Below are 23,774 nucleotides of genomic sequence, written 5' to 3'. Positions count from 1 at the left end.
AGGAATGGCAATGAGTTCCCAGCATCAAAGAGAGGAAACAAGGGTCATCTCATAGCTAGACCAGACTGCTCATTCCTAACTGCCCGCCCCACATTAGCATCATGCAGAGGAACAGGAGAGATACACAAGCAAGGCCATGGGTCACATGCAAATGACTCTCGGTGGTTTCTGTGGGTCAGGATACTAGAGCGCAGCTAAGAAAAGCCATCCTATTCCCCCCCCCCATGAATGCCAGAATCATGACATTCCCCCCTGTAACCAGAGTAGAAGCCTCAGTTATGCCTCCCAGCCTCAGTTATTCCTCCCCTGGTCCAAACAACAGACATGCTGCTGGAAAGCAATTTGTTCCCCAAGGGAGTGGCTGCATGGCTCCGTGGTAGAGCATCTGCTTGGCATGCAGAAAGTCCCAAGTTCGATCCCTGGCATCTCCAGTTGAAAGACCTAACAGTAGGGGATGTAAAAGTCCTCTGCTAGAGACCCTGGTATGCGGCTGCCTGCCTGAGTAGGCAATGCTGACTTGATGGGCTTGAGGGTCTGACTCACGATAGGGCAGCTTCAAGAGTTCATGTGAGATCCTTGCAGCACTCAAGCCCTCTCTCCGCTCCTGCCCATCGCAGCACTTTCTCTTCTGCTATATAGTAAGTATTATGGAGACAGCAGCCTTGCTATTTTCCCTTTTGTTGTTGTCTTTATCTCACATTGCACAGTTTAGGAGAGACAACCAAAAGATTTTTCTCTGCCTTAAGCCTTTTCTCCATGAAACTGCATTATTCTGAGGCTGTCACTCTACCAAGAAGCCGTAGGTTTTTCTGACGATTCCTAGAGCAACCCAAGAAGTGATGCAGCAACACTGCCAACATAGCTGCCCATCCCTTATTGCCCTGCCCACGACGTCTTCACCAGATGCCAGGCATAGCCTGGCAACCCCACCCCTGAATCTGCATTTGCGGCATACAAAATACGAACACATACAGGGCTCAGCAACTTTGCAAGCAGATAGAAGATGTTCACATAGCCATTCTAAACCAGATACTATTTGTCAGTGGCCCAGTTTTGAGTAAGGTAATACAGGGACAGGGGTTTCATTCAGCAAATTTCCTTCCATTAATGAGCCATCTTTGAAGCACTATGGTTATTTCTAACAGTGCCTCTTCCCCTCCCTCCTTTTTTCCCTGCACAATCTTTCTCTGAGGGATTAAAACAAAACAAAACATTTGTTGAGCGCTATAGAGTTAAATCAGGCTTTCTCAACCAGGGTTTCATGAAGCCCTAGGAATTCTTGATGGCCCTGGAAGGGTTTCCCAAATGGTTGGGAGTTAAATTTTATATATATATATATATATTTAAATTTGTTAAACATTTATCAGGTGATATCACCCTCCCCCTCCCCCCAAGGGTCAGGCATGACCCATTGCTTGCACAGGGGATACCTTTACCTTTTTATCACCCTCCCCAAATGGCCAATGATCAGCCTGGAGGAGGTGGGAAGGGGAGGAGCCTCAGGTGGGCATGTAGAAAGCTATGCTTCCCAACCCTATTCTACACAACCGCACCCCTTCTGGGATTTCTCGAAGCCTGAAGGATGTTTCAGGGACTTCTCAGCGGTAAAAAAGTTGAGAAAGGCTGAGCTATACCAATATAGCACTTCAGTGCTAGAACGCCACCATTGAAATGCCTTGTCTCCATTGACTCAACTTAAAACAATCCCCCCCACACCCAAAAAAAACCCTCTGTGAAGTGAAAAAAGGTGGGGCAGGGAGCAGCAGCATGGCAGGAAGTGCTACAGACATTTTAAAGAGCCCTCCACAGCAATCAGAAGCACAACAAAGGGGTAGGGGGAAAAAAGGAATCAGTTTCCCTCAAAAGCGGCTCAACCACGCTTTGCTGGCCCAATGAACGCAGGTGTGTGTGGACAGGTAAATGAACTCTGCTGGCAGCCAGTTACTAAACTGGGTCCATCTGAAACGACAGAGAGGGAAAATTAGCAACAAGTTACGAAAAAGGAATACAAAGGCAGTGGAAACGGCCTTTTGTAGGAGAATGGGCCTCTCAGTTAAGCTACTCCCTAGTTTTTCACTCTGCCCCCCCAACATGATGTCTGCTCTGTGTTTTTACAGCTTTCCATATAATTAATGAACCACTTTCTCTCCATTTCCAGCAAAGAGGTTCACAGTCTCTGCTCATGTTAGTAATTCACTGAGGGGGAGTGAAAATTGAAGAGCCCTGGCAGAGAGCGGCAATACAGAATTACAGGGGGGGGGAGGGAATTCCCCGCCTAGGTCTGCTTTGGCCATTTCTGCAGGCTTCTATCCACTTCAGTGCTTCCTCCCTTCTAGCCACCTAAGACTTGAAAAATAAAAACCTCATTTGTGAAAAGCAAAAAATAAAATAAAATCCCAGCCCCCAAACCACCAATCTGAGACACAGGGCAAGCAGGACAGCTGCCATGGGCCCCTGCTGGGATAGGCCCCACTCTGGGGCAACCCCGCACTGATGCCCTGGCAAGCGGAAACTGCTACTGCTGCCAGTTTTATTAATATCACCCTTGCTCAGGCAGCAGGAAAGGCACCTGATGAAGGGCAGGGGTGACTGCCTGGTTTACTGTTTTTGCTGGACCCCAAGAGAAAGTAAACCTACTGGGGCACTCATAGTAGTGAAGGAGAGGGAAACAGGTCAGGGACTTTTCTCTCCTGGCCTCTCCACCACCACCTAAAGCTGCAGGGGCAAGTTTCCACAGGACCAGCGCTGTATAATTGTTAAAAGTGGTGGCTTCTAATCTGGTGAGCCAGGTTTGGTTCCCCACTCCTCCACATGCAGCCAGCTGGCTGGCCTTGCTCCTCCTCCCCTGTGAAAAATTATGGACGCACTTAACTAAGTTTCTACTTTTAACTGTGGCACCATGAGTTGTACCCTGCAAACCTCAAGCCCTTCATCTCACACCAGTCCTCTTCTTACTACAGCCTCTGTTCCATGTGGGTTTCATTCATGCAAAGGGGGAACCTTCTCTCTGAGAGCCAGTCTGGTGTAGTGGTTAGGAGTGTGGACTTCTAATCTGGCATTCTGGGTTCGATTCTGCGCTCCCCCACATGCAACCAGCTGGGTGACCTTGGGCTCGCCACGGCACTGATAAAACTGTTCTGACCGAGTGATATCAGGGCTCTCTCAGCCTCAGGGGCAAGGAAAGGGAAGGCGCCTGTAAGCCACTTTGAGCCTCCTTTGGGTAGAGAAAAGCGGCATATAAGAACCAACTTCTTCTCCTTCTCCTCCTCCTCCCCCTTCTGCAGCAGCAGCAGCAGAAAAGTCGGCACAATCCAATGGCCCAAACATCCCACAGCTGGGCAATTCTGCCACCGCATTGCCGCCTCATTCCTCCTGCGTGTGTGGAACCAAGTTAGGATGCCTTTGCTCCTACCCCACTGGGAACGTGCAGTGAAAACTCTGGAAACAGCAAGTTCTACAGAATTAAGTTCAAGTACCTTGGAATGTCTGGCTGATGGATCGCGTCCAAGCTTTCAAGGCTTACATATGAGAAAGACACTGGGTCATTTGCTGTGCAGATCACTGCTCATGATGTATGTAGGGTAAGAACCAAGAGGTCATTTCATTAGAACGATGTTACGCAGACTCGTAATAGCTGGAGCAAATGTTTTTGCAGAAGTAAAGCTGAACGCGGTAGCCTAAGTCCCCACAGGAACGGCAACGAGCACATAGTCAACCAGTGCTCTCCCAGTTGCACTGGCCCCAGATCGAGGACCGAATCAGATTCTGGGTCCCACCTTCAAAGCCCCAAATGGTCTGGAGCCATCATACCTGCCTCCTCCACTACACCCATCCAAGAAATTTAAGATCAAGCCTGCAGAGTTTGCTCAAGATCTCCAGCCCCAGAGAGATCAAGGTGGCCTCAACAAGAGCCTGAGTTTTTCAGCCCTTACTCTGGCCTGGTGGAACGCTCTTCCAAGCGAGATCAGGGCCCTGCAGGACCATAGACAGTTCCACAGGGCCTGCAAAACAGAGCTGTTCCACCAGGCCTATGGCTGTGAAGGTGGTGACTTGATATGGTCTTTAATTGGACAGGTTTCAAAATTACTTTAATGTGTTTTTTGGTACGTATCTTAATGTACGTAATTCACAGAATGCTGTGAGCCGCTCTGAGCCTTCAGGGAAGGGTGGCATACAGATCTGAACATACATACATAAGTTTACACTTCCACCTTATAGCCAGCAAGAATTACTTTTAGAGTATGGAAAAGTACATTAAATGATCCATCGCCAGCAAAGCACATCCACAGTCAAGACTGCCAAGAAGAAAAGGCAAAATTCCAGGTGTTCTGGTCATTCTGGAGGTTCAGGAAACCAGGTGAGGTGCCTCTGATAGTAACAAATTCAGTGGCCCCCCGTTTACAGCCCAAGGTCTATAAATTTGAAGGCCCATCTCTCCCCATATTTCCCTGTGCACCAACGTCAATCTTCTGCTTGTCACTTTCTAGGTGTTTTCCCCACTTAAGGAGCATTTAGAAGAAGAAGAAGAAGGGTTCTTATATGCTGCTTTTCCCTACCCGAAGGAGGCTCAAAGCGGTTTACAGTTGCCTTCCCATTCCTCTCCCCACAACAGACACCCTGCAGGGTGGGTGAGGCTGAGAGAGCCCTGATATCACTGCCCGGTCAGAACAGCTTTATCAGTGCCGTGGCGAGCCCAAGGTCACCCAGCTGGCTGCATGTGGGGGAGCGCAGAATCGAATCTGGAATGCCAGATTAGAAGTCTGCACTCCTAACCACTACACCAAACTGCCTCTCTTATATTTAGTAGAACAGAGTTTCCCAATGTGGCACCCCCCAGCTTTCCAGAAAGTAGGCCCTTATAAGGCTGCACTTGTTACTGGCTGGCTTCATTCAAATAAAACAATTTTCCACTGGACCATCAGAATCAATGGTAAGTACTTGTGGGTTTCTTAGGCTTTCCTTCTTCACAGGAGTGTGAGGAGAGAGGTATTCCCTTTGGCTCCACCTTGTGTGGAAGCCCTTTTAGGTTTGGCTCAGCCTCCTATGGAAGCCTTAGGAGGGGGGCTGGCCCTCACCACCCCCTCTCAAAATCCCAAATGTGCCTGCAGGCTCAAAACATTCGGGGACCCCTGTGCCAGAGTCCATTCCTTCTCCATGGTGGCTGCTGCCTTGAGCAGTTTGAGGGGGCGCTGTCCGTTGACGTTTTTAAGAGGCACTGTAAGGCCTTTTATTTGTGAGGGATTTTAATGGGGTTTAAGCAGCAGGCAATTTCATGGGGAGGGGTGGGGCTAAGTCATTTTACTTTATGTTGTATGTTTTCAACCTTGGAACTGTAAGCGGCTTTGAACCGTAAGGGAAAGGTGAGCTACCGTATTTGCTGGCGTATAAGACGACCCCCCAACATTTCCACTCAAAATATAGAGTTTGTTACATTACATTACAGTACTATGGGCCACTATGGGCAGCTATGTCTATCCCAACTGAAGTGCACCCGGCGTATTGGACGACCCCCCCCCCCACACTTGGAGGCATGTTTTTCGGGGGGGGGGGAAGTCTTATACGCCAGCAAATACTGTAATTTTTTTTTAAAGTAAATAAATTTACTCGAGCGAAGAGAAGTGGGAAATGTCTCTCAACCTAACTTATCATCTCACAACATAACTGATTGTCTCTCGACCTAACTGATCTCACAGAGTTGTTATTATGAAGATATAAGATGAGAGCAGAGAACAGGTACGCTACCCTGAACAACTAAGAAGAAGAAGAGGAAGGAGGAAGAAAGAAGGAAGAAGGAGAGTTGGTTCTTATATGCCGCTTTTCACTCCCCAAAGGAGGCTCAAAGCGGCTTACAGTTGCCTTCCCTTTCCTCTCCCCACAACAGACACCCTGTGAGGTGGGTGAGGCTGAGAGAGCCCTGATATCACTGCCCGGTCAGAACAGTTTTATCAGTCCTGTGGAGAGCCCAAGGCCACCCAGCTGGTTGCATGTGGGGGAGTGCAGAATCGAACCCGGCATTCCAGATTAGAAGTTCGCACTCCTAACCACTACACCCAACTGGCTTAGAAAGATCAATAGACTGGAGAAAACCAGTATGGGGAATACAGAGATAAGTCAGGTATCTCCTGATCTGGGTGTGCCTCTAATTTGGAAGTTATCTAAAGCAGTAGCACATGCAGAAATAACACCCAAGACGTTCTTTTGGGAGCAGGTAAATCTACTGCATTTCTGTACCGGGCGGGACTGAATGATCTGATCTTGACCCCACTTGAGACAGATACCATGAAGGCTAACTAGAAAAGACAACTTTAGAATATTATCCACACTAGGCATCTGCTTCTGTGGCTGTGAAATCTAAACTACGAGGCCAATGTCTCATTACAACACTTGTAAACAACATCAATGAAAAGCACAAGATTTGATGATAGTCACCTAGGGCCCCAATCCGAGCAAAGTAAACAGAAAAAAAATACAAGTAGCTTCCCTGCCCAGTACAGCATGCAGTCATGGTTTAGCAATGTATGCAGTTTGACAAACATTCATCATCGTGTTATTTCAATTCTCTCTCAACAAATCTGTTCTTTCCAGATTTGCAGTTCCTGTTCTGCCACACCAAACATATTTATTGAAGGCACTGAGACCCAAAGCATACAAAGCAGGAGAGTTATTTTTTATACCCTGCTTTTCACTGCCGAAGGAGTCTCAAAGCGGCTTATGATCACCTTCCCTTCCTTTCCCCACAACAGACACCCTGTGAGGGAGGTGGGCCTCAGAGAAGAAGAAGAGCTGGTTCTTATATGCCGCTTTTCTCTACCCGAAGGATTCTCAAAGCAGTTTACAGTCATCTTCCCTTTCCTCTCCCCACAACAGACACCCTGTGAGGGAGGTGAGGTTGAGAGAGCTCTGACAGGACTGCTCTGTGAGACCAGCTCTAGCCCAAGGTCCCCCAGCTGGCTGCATGTGGAGGAGTGGGAAATCAAGCCCAGCTCACCTGTTTAGAAGATGCCACTCTTAACCATTACACCATGCTGGCTCTCTGCGAAGGCTTCCAGTATCCTAAAACGGCAATGCTTATACCGCAAAGAAGTGACAGGTTTTATTTAAATTCTGGTGGTTTATGTAGGATTCCCTGTAAATCTCCCACCCAGGCACAATAATCACTAAAGACCATCTAGTGGCTTCTCCATCTTTTGACATTTTTAAACAAAGGCTAGATAGCCATCTGACAGAGAGGCTGATTCTGTGAAGGCTCAAGGGTGTGGCAGGTTACAGTGGATGAGCGATAGGGATATGAGTGTCCTGCATAGTGCAGGGGGTTGGACTAGATGACCCATAGGGTCCCTTCCAACTCTATGATTCTATACAACTTCTATTATTAACAGGGTTGCCAGGTATCCCCTGGCCACGGGCAGGGGGTAGGGGGTAGGGGCTGTTAGATCTAGGCTGGGAAATTCCTGGAGATTTGGAGTTGGAGCCCAAGAAGGACAGGGACCTCAGTGGGGTACAGTGCCATAGATTCCACCCTCCAAGACATCCATTTTTTCTAGACAAATAATTCTGGGAGCTCCCCAGACCCCATCTGGGCTGATTCTGCACTTATTTTGTTTTTTTCATTGTGGATCCTGCTGATTTCAGATCGATTTGAACTCCCCCTCTCCCTATTGAAACAGAAAAGTGTTCTGCACTCGATTAGGAAAGCTCAGAGCGGGTAGGGGAGCTAAGCGCAGCAGGAGTCTCTTTCTTTCTTTTCATGAACGGGGAGGGGGGATAAATCCAAGAGGCTGCTGAGAGAAGTTAGGGCTTCTGGAGCACAATCACTTTAACGGAAGTCTTGCAACTGGGAACCTGGAAGTCTTTGAACTGACACCCTAGCCAATCAGGGAAGACTGCTTTGCTATGAGGCATGGAGCAGTAAGTTAATTCACAAAAAGGAGACATCTACACATTTATTCATGGTGGTTTTTGAAATATTGAGGCTTTTATCCACTCCAGGATATTGAAGGGGAAAGGTAGGGTCACCACGAATCAATCATGCACTTTGCAGAGGGAAAATTTAAAGCGCCTCAAATCAAAATGGAAACCGAATTCAGTGTGGACTGCAGGGATTTAATCACTCTGGGAATGGGTAAGAAGCCCCTTGCAGACTACACCCTGAAGGCCGGTATTATTGCAAATTCTAAACTGTATTTTTTTTTAATGGTGGTTTGCTTAATTTTAACTCCTGGCTCTTTGGTGCCCTTCATTCATATCAAGTTGCTGATTTCCCCCCCCCCCCCCCTTTTGGGCCTTCAATGGCTCTTGTACATATTGGACACTGAGACTGCAAATTCCTTTCCAAAGAATAATTCTTCACCTCCTATGGTTTATTCACTGCAGTACATCCCACTCTGAGCCATTTTTATTAAAAAATTAGTTTGCTGCAGCAAACTTTGTAGAACAATGACACAAGAGGCTGAAGTGTAGGTCAGACAGACTTTGCGGAACACACTGCAAATCATATGAAAGGAACCAGGCTCAGGTTACTTAACAGTCAATGTCATGCTGGTATTATTCAAAATTACTCCCCCATCTCTGTACATACTCAACATTTTTGGTTCTGACTGTCTATACATATTACTGATTATAACAAGTATATAACTCTCTTGGAAACAACACAGACTACTTATTTTATTATTTTTATTTTCAACGGTATATTCCTGTCTCTTCAACAGAGTCTAGAATACTAACAAGAGATTAGTTCAATAAAAATACAGGGCACCGAACACTCATTCCTACAATAACCGATTGAATCAATTCATGAACTACAGCCATCTGCCAATATTATGTTAACCTCATTACGGACAGAAAGTGTCCTTGACTCTCCAAAAATCAGCAGAAAGATTCTCCAAAACAGGAAGCTTCCTAAAAGTGAGGAGGGCAGGATCTGAGGTAAACTGTCAGGAAGGCTAGTCCATAATTTCAAGGTTGCCATCACTTGAGAACGCAGAGTTTCTATTCATGACAAATCAGACAGCCAGTGAAGAGGGAACAGAGAACAGATTGGAGGGCTAAAACACCTTAACATCAAAAACATCTCCTTTGGGTCTTTCACACAGACGTTTTGCTGTGTTTTGGGTGCCCAGATGCAGCCATTTTTGAGTTCCTCAAGACAGCTCTCTGTCATTCCGTGATTTCCTCATTGTTTCTCAAATCACCTTTTATCTGATATTGAGAAAGGATGGAGGAATGAGAAAGGAACCACAGAAAGGCAAGACATTGGTTACAATACGGTGACGTAGCTTGTGAGAAAAACAACTGCAATTCGGCACCCAAACCGCATGAAAACCATCATGTGAAAGACCCAAAAGAGAACTATTATGATTAATTCTTTAAAAAATTAAACACTACTGTTATGAATGTGGACATGCTGTGCAAAAAGACAATGAAGGCTTACAGGCCAGACCATTGTTAATGGACAAGAGACTATAACAATGGACCAATCCACAAGACCCGTTAATGGCCAATCAGGTTCCTTGGCGGGCTGCCTGAAATGTATATAAGTTCAAGGGGTTCTATTGTTTACTCTTCGGTCTTTGGAGTTGGTGTTGGATTCAATAAAGAGCCGATTGTTTTCAAAGAACATTTAGTCTGTGTCTATCGAGCCGGCAGACTTAACAACTCTCATGGTCGTTGTACACAAACCCATGTATTACCCTACCAAATTCTTTTAACCATTCCTTCAACACAGGATGCCTGTGGATAGAAATATCAAAGATTGAGAAATCAAGGGAAAACGATGAGGAAACTACCAAAAGATGAAAACAATGTTGTGAGGTAGTTCCATAAGAGACCCCTTTTCTGCTTTTACAACATGTTCATAAAGATGGGGGGGGGTGTTAGTGCAAGTTCTACACCCCAAAGAAAACACATCCAGCCAAAAACTTACAAAAGTATAAAGGTAAAGGTATCCCCTGTGCAAGCACCGGGTCATGTCTGACCCTTGGGGTGACGCCCTCCAGCGTTTTTTTGGCAGACTCAATACGGGGTAGTTTGCCAGTGCCTTCCCTAGTCATTACCGTTTACCCCCCAGCAAGCTGGGTACTCCTTTTACCGACCTCGGAAGGATGGAAGGCTGAGTCAACCTTGAGCTGGCTGCTGGGATCGAACAAAAGTATACAAAAGTATAGAATAATGTAATAAATAAACTGTTAAGTTGTGGAAAACATCAAACGATTCCAAATCACAACAGCTGTTATAGGCAAGTACAGGAGACGGTGGAGGTGAGATCAAATTCATTGTTCTTAGCCTGAGGTGGGGTATGTCTTGACTAAGAAAGTACTTTGGGCACCTCCAAAACAACTCTGAAATATATTGCATATGGGGGGGGGGGACAGGAAAGGGGACAACAAAAACAGCCACTGTCTTGTGTGGTTTACACTCCTTGAACCGCAAGGTAAGGCCGATTACAAATGGTTTAATTTAAAAAGTAACTTTGCCTTAGTTTTGTACCCATCAAACTGTCACTCCCCCAACCCATCGCACTTTAAGACAGCCTTTCTCAACTTTTTTAACATTGAGAACCCCCTGAAACATTCTTCAGGCTTCATGAGGAATATGGTTGGGAAGAACAGCTGTGTACACGCCCAGCTGGGCACCCTCCCCTCCAGGCCCATCATTGGCCATTTTGGGATGGAGGGGAAATCCGTGACAAAATATGGATAATCTGTATGGCCCCTTCCAACTCTATGATTCTATGATTCTAAATGTTTAACAAATTATAAAAAATACATTAAAAATTCATTAACACCCACCCATTTGGGAAAACCCGTCCATGGCCATCAAGAAGTCTGAGGTTTCACGACACCCTGGTGGAGAAAACCTGGGTTAAAGGGGCGGGGTGAGATTTTTCAATACTACATCACAGCTGCCATTTTGGAGGTCGCCTACCAACCCTACTAAACACTGCATCAGTGGCAGAAGAAATCCACAATAGCAGAACGGGGGCGGGGGGGGGGGGGTATTACAATTAATCTCCAGGTTACAGAGATCAGTTCCGCTGGAGAAAAGGGATGCTCTGGAGGGTGGATTCTGGCCCTGTGTCCACTGAGGTCCCTTCTCCAGGCCCCAACCCAGAGCTTGTAACCCTAAAGAGAGGCAAGGGTGAGGGAAGAGACCCTGATGACAGCAGCAGGTAAGAGAGGAAGAACCTGGCAGTGGAGAGAGGAAACAAGAAGCAGAGGCAGCAAAAGCGTTTCAAACAGCTTGGGGACAATGGAGAATTGAAGCTTCTGATTTTAATCACTTGTCAAGAGACCTGCACAGACAACACACTCATTTCATTCTGCTTTCGCATGAAATATCAATTCCACAAGGGGTCTGAATACAATATAAATCACAGAGAGTTTAGTGAAGACGAAAACCATCTCACACAAGACCTGCTGGGGCCATTATGAGCAAGAGAGACTAAGACTATGGACGTTCTGATCTTTTGGCAAACTACTCCGGACTGCAGAGAGAAGGCGGAGAAACTTGTATTCTTCTTCCAAGTTCCACAAATGCAGGCAGTCCATTGTTCTCTTCCTGGCCTGGCTACAAGTACTCAGTGATTTGGGGTAGAACATTTTCCAAAACAGAAAACAGCCCAATGTTATATTTTCTCTGCAGAGGCGAGAATTCCACCCCACATATGCGGTCTCTTGATCTGTGGCTCTCAACCCCTCGTGCAGCAAATCAATCAGATGACATAGTCTAACTGTGAGATACGAACACAGTTCCAAGAAAATTCTCCCATTCAAATTTCCTCAAAAAACCTACCTCAGTGAAAATACCTACCTTAGTAACAGATAGAATGGCTTTTGTTGAGCCAACTTAGTGTAGTGGTTGGGAGCGCAAACTTCTAATCCAGTGAGCCAGGCTTGATTCCGCGCTCCCCCACGTGTAACCAGCAGGTTGACTTTGGGTTCACCACAGTACTGATAAAGCTATTCCGTCCGAGCAGGAATATCTGGGCTCTCTCGGCCTCACCTGCCTCACAGCGATCTGCGGCCTCAGAGGGAAGTGGAAGGAGGAGGGGGTGGTCAGGGCTGGGGGACGGAAAACGATTGGCTGGCTGCTGTACAGACAGGCAAGCTGGTTGGAGGAGGCACTTAGGGGTGGGACAGCCACCCTGAGTGGGTGTTAAGCGCTGAGTGGCATTTAAGCCATGAGACCAGCTCCTCCTCCAAGCCCTTACCAGAAATATTAAGTGGAACAGATAAGCCAGACTTTCTCAACCGGGATTCCGTAAAACCCTGGGGTTTCCTGAAGATCCTGGAAAGGTTTCCTGAATCGGTAAGGTAAAGGTAAAGGTATCCCCTGTGCAAGCACCGAGTCATGTCTGACCCTTGGGGTGACGCCCTCTAGCGTTTTCATGGCAGACTCAATATGGGGTGGTTTGCCAGTGCCTTCCCCAGTCATTACCGTTTACCCCCTAGCAAGCTGGGTACTCATTTTACCGACCTCGGAAGGATGGAAGGCTGAGTCGACCTTGAGCCGGCTGCTGGGATCGAACTCCCAGCCTCATGGGCAAAGCTTTCAGACGGCTGCCTTACCACTCTGCGCCACAAGAGGCTCTGAATCGGTAGGGGAGTTAATTATTTTTATATATTTTTTTAAAATTTACTAAACATTTATTGGTGTCAGAATCCTGCAGCTTCTGCCATTATTTAGCGTATTGACCTCTGTGTAGGAGATGGGGGCAGCGTGTCTCCTTTGCTTCATGACCCTGTTCCTTCCTACATTTCTGTCACCCCCCCCCCCCCCGGTCTTCTTCCTGACCTCTAAACAACCCTTTTGCTCTGTTCCTTTCCCCTTCTCCCTTGAAGCCTGATTTCTCATCAGAGTGTTAAGACTGTTTGATGTTCCCCTGTTTTCGCTGGATTCCCACAGGAGTGAGGAATATATGTGGGGACCTTTATCCTCAGCCCCAGTTTCAACAATACCTTGATGAGAGTACTTTCTTACTTAATAATCTTTGACTACCCGCCAAGAGTTTGCTTTTCTAAGTAATCAAAGATCCTCACAATCAGGTGATATGACCATATATAGTCAAGTTGACCTTCTTCCTTCCCAAATGGGCAGTTAAAAGCCCGGAGGCCATGGGAAGGGGAGGGGCCCCGGGTGGGTGGGTATGCAGCTACGCTTCCCAACTAAATCCTGCACAATCACTCCACTTCTGGGGTTTTCTGAAGCCTGAATAATGTTTCAGAGGTTTCTCAACAGTAAAAAAAAGTCAGTGCATTTACATGAAAGCTTATACTTTGAATAAAAATGGGCTGGCCCCTGGACTCGAATTTTCTTCTACTGCTTCAAACCAGTATAGCTAACCCACCTGAATCTGTCTGGTTATTCCGCCCATCAGAAGCAACAAATTCTGATTTCTATATAAGCCCAAATGTATCTGCTTCCTCTCCCCGTAGGACAGCAGCCACAGTGGGAAATGCCACTTAACAAACTGTGGTTTGTGAACTTAAACTTCACATGGGTAACAATGACTACCAACTGTAGTAACAATCACCAAGAAGCCAGCTTTAAAACCCCACTTTGAAATCTGGCAGTGGAACTGACTAACAAAACACATCACAACTCATCACAGTGGAGATATCATGCTTTATCATGATATCTGAATGCAGTCTCCATCTTTTGCCTGCATTGTCACTTGGAAGAGGACAGGATGCTGTTTCCGTTGGCTGCAGAGGAGAGGACACGCAGTAATGGATTTAAACTACAAGTACAACGATATAGGCTAGATATCAGGAAAAAAAATTTCACAGTCAGAGTAGTTCAGCAGTGGAATAGGCTGCCTAAGAAGGTGGTGAGCTCCCCCTCACTGGCAGTCTTCAAGCAAAGGTTGGATACACACTTTTCTTGGATGCTTTAGGATGCTTTGGGCTGATCCTGCGTTGAGCAGGGGGTTGGACTAGATGGCCTGTATGGCCCCTTCCAACTCTAGGATTCCTTGGCCAGTCCTGTGCAGATTGCCTCCAAGACATGCCCCTGCAATTCCCATTGCAAATCGCTTTTGTCCTTCCGTGCCATTCTTGTAGGGCTTGTACCTCCTGTGCTGACAGGCAACAACAAAAATTCCACCGAGTTAATTGTACTAAAACACCCAACTGAGTTATCTTCGCCCAGCTCCCATTTTGAGCAAGAACACATTTATTCAAATGTATTATCTCCCCAGACAACTCCTTTTCTCCTATACACGAACCAAAAAGAAATGGGAGGGGGTGTGTGCAAATATTCTAACAAAGATCAAAACGCTTCCTGTTATTGGCTCTGACCTATTTCTTTCATCCCGATTTGAAGGAAGCAAGCCGTTAAAGGAACATTGTTGAAAGTCTAAGGCCTAAAAATAGCCCTAGTCTGGCATTGCTGCTGTCTCAATGGACTTGTATTTAAAGACTGGCTGTATAGTTCCTCAACCAACAGCCGACCAAATACTCCTTTTGTAAATGCTAAATAGGAACTGAGAATACTGAGCGTATATCCTTTAGAGGTCATCACCCCAATATCCTCCTACACTGGCAATGCTGAAAGCCAGACTTCTAATCTGGCGAGCCGGGAGTGATTCCCTGCTCCCCCATCTGCAGGCAGCTTGGTGACTTTAGCCTCGCCACAACACTGATGAAGTTGTTCTGACCAAGCAGGAATATCAGGGCTCTCTTAGCCTCACCTCCCTCACAGGGTGTCTGTTGTGGGGAGAGGAAAGGGAAGGCGACTGTAAGTCGCTTTGAGACTCCTTCAGGTAGAGAAAAGTGACATATAAGGACCAACTCTTCTTCAGTAATATCAGGGCTCTCTCAGCCTCACCCACCTCACAGGTTATCTGTTTTGGGGAGAAGAAAGGGAAGGCAAATTTAAGGCACTTTGAGACTCCTTTGGGTAGAGAAAAGTGACATATAAGAACCAACTCTTCTTCTTCAGTAATATCAGGGCTCCCTCAGCCTCACCCACCTCACAGGGTGTCTATTGTGGGGAAAGGAAAGGGAAGGCGAATTTAAGCTGCTTTGAGACTCCTCTGGGTAGAGAAAAGCGGCATATAAGAACCAACTCTTCTTCTTCTTCTTCTATATCATCCAAAAAAATGTAGTCTGTACAGAGCGTGTCGTCTACTTTGTACAAAAGCAACTTATTGTCCAGTTCGCTGAATTCCAAACAGATTGTATCTCAAACACTAGCGGACACTTCTGGATTAAATCGGGAGGTGCACATTAATTGGCACTCTAGTATCATGTCTTCATCCCAGAGTAATTGAAAGGAATCTTTCTTGCAATTGCAAGTCAATTTACTTAATCTTGTCTCCAGCATCCCACCAACCAACACTGCTCAGTACTTTCTGGACAACTGGGTTGACTCCAGGATCCCTCCTAGCACGGCATCTTCTGCTGGGTGCACTAGGTAAAAAAAATGCAGAATTCACTGCCAGAGGATGTAGTGATGGCCACAAGCACAGACGCCTTTAATAGAATTCAGAGGCCATAACCGTCTGTGCTACAGAAAGCAGCATCAGGGAAAGGCCTTGGCCTCTGTGCCCTGTTGTTGGCCCTCCAGAGGAACTGGTTGGCCACTGAGTACGACAGGGCATTGGACTAGATCAGGGGTAGTCAAACTGCGGCCCTCCAGATGTCCATGGACTACAATTCCCAGGAGCCCCCTGCCAGCATTCGCTGGCAGGGGGCTCCTGGGAATTGTAGTCCATGGACATCTGGAGGGCCGCAGTTTGATTACCCCTGGACTAGACGGACTGTTGCTACAATCTTCCTATAGTATCTCATCTCATATATCATCACAGAGAGGGAAGGTCAAAAGTGCACCAGCCAGGCCTTCCTGCTCAAATGGCTCTATGTTGGTGGGCTATGAGCCCCAACATGACTGTGAGCCCCGCTTTCCAGAGCAACCATAAATGTTTTTCTTTTGCCTTACAACAGCAGCTTGAATGTCAACCCAAAGCACTTTCTGTTGGCCTTTAGTAAGGAACGTTATTACCACGCTGAGTCAAGCAACCAGGAAACAAGGTATATTTTCTGAGCGCTTGTCCTCAGGCAAAATGGGAAAGCAGCCAAGTTTTAGCCAGAAAGCTGAGTTTAACTCTGTAATTCAATGACTCCTGGGGCCACAGGTGTACTGACCTGGCATCGAAGGAAAATGCACGCGTTTTGCTTGCATGTCACAGTGAGATTTCACAAATCAAACATCACAGGCAGGAATTTCATACCTCCATAAACTGAGTTGCTTTTTCTATCAAGCCCATTCACACCGTGAACTGCAAACCTTCAAGCACAGGGCATGTAAGTGACAGGCAATCATGCCAGGTACACCCGGTTATATTTGGTACCGCGATTCACTGCCTGCAATAGAATGCACCTGTATGTGCAACTTGCTAAAATTAAAACCCTCCACTGCTGCAACTGACTCATGGCCACGCCATGAAGCGTCATGGGGTGAGCAGAGCTGGCATGCCATTGCCTTCCTCTCCACAGCAACACCTGTGTGCCTTGGTGGTCTCCCATCCAATGTTACGCATGGCAGAATCCCTGCTGTATGCCTTGGCACACTGTACTCCTAAACCTATAGAGCAGTGCGACAGTCTAGACTTGGGAGCAAGCTAGACACAGGACAGACCAAGTCACTCTGGCAGGGCAATGTCAGAGCAGACTCCATCTTAGGACACAGAACAAGCCCAGGCTTGATCTCGGCTGCTGGTTTGGAAATCCAGGTGCCTCCATGCCCTACTCTTGACCCCCCCCACCCCATTGTACTACTGATAAAGTGATTTGGTTCTAGCCAGGATGCCCCAGGGACCCTGGACATATCTCTTTGTCTAAGCCCATCTGCCAGGGGAATCTCTTCCTCAAACCCTTACAGATACACAGTAGCCATCCGGCTTAAGCCCATTAACTCTTTGTCTAGAGCCATTAACACATACATCTCCGGTCTGGCAAGGATATGCAGTGACCCTTGGAAGACCCCATCACCTGCATACTGCACGTACACCCACGTGCACCCCGCATGTCCACACACACACACCGCCCACGCCCTAGCCTTGGGTCCCCTCCCCTTTGGGACCCCATAAAAATAGTGGCCCGAGACCATCACTTTGAGTTTTTTCCACCTTGGGACCCTTGGGAATCTCCCTTCACGCAGGACGTGTCGCTGCTCTCTTGCCTCTCTACTCGACGGAAGGTAACTATACCAGACCTCTTTTCCTACTCTATTACTTTCTCTATCCGACTGTATGTTAGTGTGTTAGTGTATTTTATGTCTTTTATTATTTTTCTTACTTTAATAAAGACTGTTATTTTTGCAATATATATATCTAGTCCATCTTGAGTCCTTTCATGGGTTCAATCTACCTCGTATACAAAGGTAACGATCCGATAACGCTAAGTTACCCCCCTCTCGCAGCATTTTGGGCTAATATTCCCCACAAGCTCAAAGATACGTGTTTTTAGGACACGTGTCCACGCAATTTGGGTAACACCTAACACAAACCAAACCTAACCCTGCTTAGCTTCCAAGCTCCAGTAAGATCAAGTTAAAGGTAACGGTATTCCCTGTGCAAGCACTGGGTCATGTCTGACCCTTGGGGTGACGCCCTCTAGCATTTAGGCAGCGTTATTAGAACTGCTAAATATAAGGTACTGTTCACAGAACATAAAGAGCACTGTTTTATCCCACTGAAATCCAGAGGCATTTGGGATATTTAGCCTTCACCATTTTAGGCCTGCTGCTAAAGAAACTGGCCACTTGAATGAAGTTAAAACCTCTTCGGCAGTAGAATCAAGGACTTTGAAAATCTGCACATTAGGATATGTCCATCAAAAACATGTCTATTCTATGGGTTTCCATCCAATGGGACCATCTTTTCTGCACAACCCTGACTGCTATGAAACAAGCTCTCCCCAAGGATATGTGTCCCTCTAGATGGGCCGGGGGGGGGTAATGAATCAGTGTGGTATAGTGGTTAAGAGAGGTGAAGAACTGGGTTTGATTCCCCACTCCCCTCTGAAGCCTGCTGGGAAACCTCAGGCCAGTCGTGGTTCTCTCAGAACTCTCTTGGGCCCACCTTCCTCACAAGGAGAGGAAGAAGAGGTCGATCATGAGTTGCTTTGAGATTCCTTAAGGTAACGAAAAGAGCGGTCATAAAAACCCACTTCTTGTTCATTAAGTAGGATTTGAAGGGCTTTTTTGTTGTTGTTGTTGTTGTTTAAAAGTTTACTTTCCAGACAACATGGCTATCACTTCTAAAAAGAAAAGATTGGTGTTCTTTTACACCTGCCTGTGTTTTTTCTAGAGCAGGGGTAGTCAAACCGCGGCCTTCCAGATGTTCGTGGACTACAATTCCCATGAGCCCCTGCCAGCGAATGCTGGCAGGGGCTCATGGGAATTGTAGTCCATGGACATCTGGAAGACCGCAGCTTGACTACCCCTGTTCTAGAGGCTTTTGCGCATTATTGCTGCTTTTACTGCATTGTCTAAACTGGCGGCGCCTTTAATTCTTCTGCTGTTTGTTTTCATAAGACAAGATGCTCAGAACCACAGGACTGGTTCTGAATGCTGAAAGGCCTTGGGGCTGTCTGACAGCTGCCGCCCCCCCCCCCCCCCAGGCTTGAAGGTCCTTTGTAATACAGCATGCTGAGTGCAGTGCTTTAATCTTCAAAGAAGGAGTCCGAAATCCCGCTGGGATCTGCAAAAGCCCTTAGGTGTGGGAAAAGCAGCTCTCTGGGGCCGTTTTTAATTGATGGCGTCATCTTGCCTTGTATGTGCTTTTAATCAATTCTGTAGGCTACGTTTGTAAGAGTTGTGGAATTAACAAATAACTATATTAATGATAAGGGTGTCTTCAGGCTGCAGATCCCTCGTTGTTTTCTTCCTGAGAGGGACATCAAAATCCGAACAATTTGAATGCCGGGTTCCTGAGGTTTCTTTCATTTTCAAGGATGTTATGAGTATATATGGGTACGGGGGCAGGTTGGGGAGGTAAGAGAACTGGGAAAGGCGAATCAAAAGAGTTTCTGGAAAAAAATTAAATCAAGAGGGCAGTTGGAGATATTTGGCACAGCAGGAGAAAAGCACAGTGGGATCTGCTTTTTGTGTGCGTGTCTATTTGAACATATGGAGAGTAATAAGGAGCTCAAGTATTGAGGGAAGAATAGAATATGAACACTGTTTCGGTCTTTCTCGGCCATTTTTCTCTCAAAGGGTTGGATGAGCAGTGACAAGAAGAGATGGTACATTCATTTCGGAAAGGTTTTTCTTAAAGTTTGATATATACACAGTTAAAATATTCAAGTTTTTTTCCCCCTTCAACCATTCTTTGAAAAGGAAACAGCATCACTGTAAAGCAAGGCACCATGGCCTCCACAGAAACCTTTCCTGGTGCTCACCAAGAAGTTTCTAGAAAGCAGGCCGCACCGGGTAGGGTCCTTGACCAGCAGGGCTTCTGATTGACCAATGGCGATCCAGTTGGCTGTGGCGGATTAAAATAGCATTCTAGCAGCAGCTACCGCCACATAACCAGTTTTATTCTCTCACTCTTCCTTTCCAGTGTATCTTTTAAAAGACCCCTCTTTCCCCCCCCTGGGTGGTTGGTTCCATCTCCTACAGCTGCCATTTTGTGGCTGTGCGCACCACCCTGTGTCAGAATTCCAAAGGTACCTAAGGGCTCATAAGGGATGGGGACCCCTGCTCTGGAGCCAAACAAAGCCAGCTCAGCATGGTGGTTAAAGTGTTGGACCATTATCCCAGGGTCAACCCCACTGTCATCTTAAGCCACACAGTCTTTCTCTTTCAGCCTAATCACAGAGTTGATGGGAGGGTAAAATGGAAAAGAGGAAACTGCTGTATGCCACCCTGAGCTACTTGAAAAGAATAAGATTAAAAACAGCGATGAATCAATAAATAACCCAATGCCAGGGCTGGATTTACATGAAAAGAAGCCCTAGGCTATTCCACTTATGTGGTCCTTTCACCTCCCTAGAGTTCCATGAAATGAAGATATTGTCACAAAAACATTGTTCAATAGTCTATAAACACTTCAGTAAAGTATTGAACCTACTGAACTCAAAAGGCGAGTGTTCACTGTTTTTAGAATAGTGTAATATTAATTTTGCTAACAATTTGAATATAGGCCCCTCTTGATCTTGAGGCCCTAGGCTGAAGCCTAGTTAGCCTATAGGAAAATCCGGCCCTGCCCAATGGTATTCAGGCTTTCTACCCTGAGAATACTCTTTCTACCTGTCCATGGAGGAAGCTCTGGATGCCCAGCAGCACCAAACTTCTCTACACAGGATTCTGGGCATACACGAGTTCGCATGACTGTATGGCTGGAAGACAGAGGTAGCAAAGAAGATACTCCCGAAGGAGTTCCAAAGCAGCTTACAAGCACCTTTCCCTTTTTCTCCCCACCACAGACACCCTATGACAGGGGTAGTCAAACTGCAGCCCTCCAGATGTCCATGGACTACAATTCCCATGAGCCCCTGCTAGGGAATTGTAGTCCATGGACACCTGGAGGGCCGCAGTTTGACTTCCCCTGCCCTATGAGATAGGTGGGGCTGAGAGCACTCTGAGAGAACTGTGAGGTCCAACTGGCTTGATGTGGAGGAGCAGGGAATCAAGCCCAGGTCTCCAGATCAATGTCTGACAGTCTTAACCACCACACCACGCTGGCTCTCAGCTACTCTTTTCAAGCTACAGGAAGTTAGGTCTACTGACAGGTGTTCATCATAGGCAGTGGTGTCTACTCAGAGTAGCAGCAGCTTTCCAGGGTCTCAGGTGGAGGTCTGCTTGATCATTCCAAACCAGAGACACTGGGGACTGAACCTTCTCCATGCCAAGCAGATGACCTATCCCTGAGCCATGGAAACCCTTCATAAACTACCTTAAATTCCACTAAGGAAGAAGACTAGTTTCACCAATTCTCCTCTCTCATTGGAGCTTTGCAGGTCAACCCCCCAGGGTGTTCCTAGAGGTCCACTAACCCATGGGGGCACAACTGGGGTGAGCATGAAGCCCTGGGGTGCAAGGGGGCAGAGAAGTAGCTGCTTATGCTTCACTGTTCTTCTGGTCTTGCGTAGGACCCAAGCAAAGGCCTGCCTGAAAGCCACAACTCCTCACTGAAGTGGCCCTCTGTACATGCTCGACGCTGCTTAAACTTTACACATCCAGGACCAGGACTTTGGGTTTTTTTTAAACAGAGCATTAAAAACACGTTCTGGAGCTCAAATTCAGCCATGGTCGGAAGGGTGGATCACAAAAGAATTCTGGGGCCCGCCAAGTGTTTTCAGAAAGTGCGTGGGCCCATTAAGGCTTCTGACTGGCCACTGGAAACCTGAATCAAAGGGCAGCCTTTTCAAAACTTTTTGACGGCAGTGGCCAGCATGGTGCTGCGATCTCCACGGTGTGACTGAAGGTTACCCGGGACCACCTTTCGCGGCTGGCTCCACCTCCTGCAGCCGCCATTTTACGGCTACCATTTCGCCGCTGCCCCCACTACGCCATGCCCCAATCCCAAACAGGTCCCATAGGCTCATATGGGGCAAGGAGCCCTGCTCTGGTCACTTTTCAGAGGCACTGTTTAAAATGGATGGACCCAAAGGAGGTCGAGGTCGAAGAACCCGCATTTGAGGAAGAAACTAAAGGCGAGGCAAGGCTTCCTGAACTATACGTGGGTGGGGGGAGAAGGGGGATCCCTCATGCAGTTGGCATCGACCCCACTTGAACCTGAACCCCCTTTCCAAGGAAGTGGGGCGAAACCTCGCAGGTGGAAAGGGGAGGAGGCAGGCCAAGAACATGCAGCAGCCAGGTGGGAAGGTCCAGCTTTGCTTGCCACGGGGGAAGGGAAAGGGAAAGGGGAAAGGGAAAGGGAGGGGGGGCAGCGGCCCCTGCCTGGCTGATCTCGGCTCGCCCCCCGGTCTCCTCTGCCGCAGCCCGGCGCCCAGTCGTGCAAACGCCTCCCTGCCAACCCCCGCCCGTCCGCCTGATTGATGCCTTCGCCCTTTCCAGCCAGCGCCTCTTCTGTTCGCGTCCCCGGCAGGTAAGGCGGAGGAAGGGAGGCAGGTGCGGGAGGAAGGTGGCGCGCCTGGAGGGAGGGAGGGAGGGAGGGGGCGCCGCTGGCTTTGCAAAAGGGAAAGGCAGCCCTTACCTTCCACAGCCATTCTCTCAGAGCTCGCTTAGGGCATGCATAATTCGCCAGCCAAGAAGTGCTTCTCCTCCTCCTCCTCCTCCTCCTCCTCCTCTCTCCCTCCCCCTCCTTCCTTCCTTCCCTCCCCTCTCTCTCTTTTCTCTTTTCCACCGTTTTCTCTTTCGCTCATCTGCAGCCGAGGCGAGCAACCTGCAGTAAGAACGGGGAGAGGGGGGAGCCCGTCCCCCTGAGCAGGCTGGGAAATGTAGTTTCTTAGGGGGGGTGACTCTTAAAAGTCACAATGCCCAAACTGTTTGTCCCTCGGCGACTCCCTCTGAGCACACACCCAGTGCTCTGAAGGGAAGGCGCAGGAGCCCGGGGCGAGGGAACAAGCCGTTCTCGGCCACTACGGGCGGGCCGGGAGGAGACGAAAACTACAGATCCCCCAATGCAACGCGGCGAGACGGAACGCCGGCCGACCGACCTAGTGCAGGGCTATTTGGTTGAGGACTTCCTTGTCGGACTGAAGGAGGAGACAGGTAGAGGCGAAGGTGCTTGGAGGGGCGCTATTAGGTGCGCGCGCGCAATGGACCTCTGGGTGCCTCCGCGAAGAGGAGGGAAGACTCTCACTTAGCTAAAGGAGCCCCTGCTCTTCCAGGTGCATCCGCTGCAGTAGCTAATTGGCAAGATGGTTGCGATTCACCAGGATTTTAGCAGCTGTAATGCAGGGGAAAGGAAATAACGCAATCTGTGCCTCGTGGGTACCTGTCAACGAGTAATCCAGGATAAGGTTAGCATATTTTGAACAGCAAACAAATGGACATAGTTCCCAACTGGAAAAAGTGTGCATCTCCAGAATTAAACTTTCTTCATCTTAAAGGTCCCACTGGACTTAAGCTCTGTTCTGTGGCTTCAGACTAACATGGCTGCCTACCTGAATTTGTATTGCCAGCCTGGGTACTTCAAACAAGTGAGCACTGTTGTGTCTGTAGACCAGCTGAGGACTAAGCTTGAGGTCAGAAGCAGGACATAAGCCTGCAATGTAATTGACCACTGTGCAGTGTAACTGACCACTGATCCATAGGTTTAAAGTGAAACTAACCAATAATGCCCACTGGTGGGAAGATCTATTGCAGGGATTCTTAACCAGAGGTCCAAGGACCCCTCAGGGGTCTGCAGGAGTTACAGAGAGGTTTCCTGGCCTTTCCCTTCCTGCCTTAATGTACTCAGCTGCAAGCTAGGAAACTGGCTGCTTCTGTTGCTCCCCCTCCCAAGGGTGAGGGAGTTCCCTGGTGGTTTTTGTTCATGGGAGAGGGCAGAGCCTGCATAGCTGCTCCCACCTCCTGCCTCTCCTCCTTTCAGTCCTCCTCAAACCTGCCTGTTAATGCAGGTGGTGGTATCACACGTCACTTCTGGGGGACATGACAGGGAGGCGTGGCTAAGTTGACATCACTTCTGGGGCTCCTCAAAGCCTGAAAAATTATTTTAGGGGTTCCTCCATGGTCAGAAGGTTGAAAAAGGCTGATCTATTGTGTGGCTTGTGTATATAAGTTGGGGTTCCTTGTGGGTTCAGTTTTGGTTCAGTTCTGCTTCTGCTTCTGTTTGTATCATGCTGGGGTCCTAATAAAGAGCT

At 47.6% G+C, this 23,774-nt stretch overlaps 1 protein-coding gene across 5 annotated transcripts in view; it reads right to left on the bottom strand.

Moving 5' to 3' along the window:
• SAMD12 (sterile alpha motif domain containing 12) overlaps positions 1-22,578 on the bottom strand; it is a 219,336-nt gene extending 196,758 nt beyond the window's left edge. For 2 of the 5 annotated variants that reach the window (XR_013233990.1, XR_013233991.1), the window contains exon 1: positions 22,163-22,522. Coding sequence is in view for 3 of the 5 variants with exons in the window: in XM_077351613.1 (XP_077207728.1) it covers positions 22,163-22,175 (13 nt within the window). In the remaining 2 variants the exon portion in view is untranslated. Of the gene's footprint in view, positions 1-22,162 lie in introns of all 5 variants that reach the window. The other 3 variants (XM_077351613.1, XM_077351612.1, XM_077351614.1) reach the window with 3 other exon arrangements.
• Between the last annotated feature and the right edge of the window lie 1,196 nt (positions 22,579-23,774).

This window comes from Paroedura picta, chromosome 9, assembly GCF_049243985.1.
Source record: "Paroedura picta isolate Pp20150507F chromosome 9, Ppicta_v3.0, whole genome shotgun sequence".
NCBI classification, from domain to species: domain Eukaryota; kingdom Metazoa; phylum Chordata; class Lepidosauria; order Squamata; family Gekkonidae; genus Paroedura; species Paroedura picta.
This window is presented reverse-complemented; position numbering and strand designations above follow the sequence as displayed.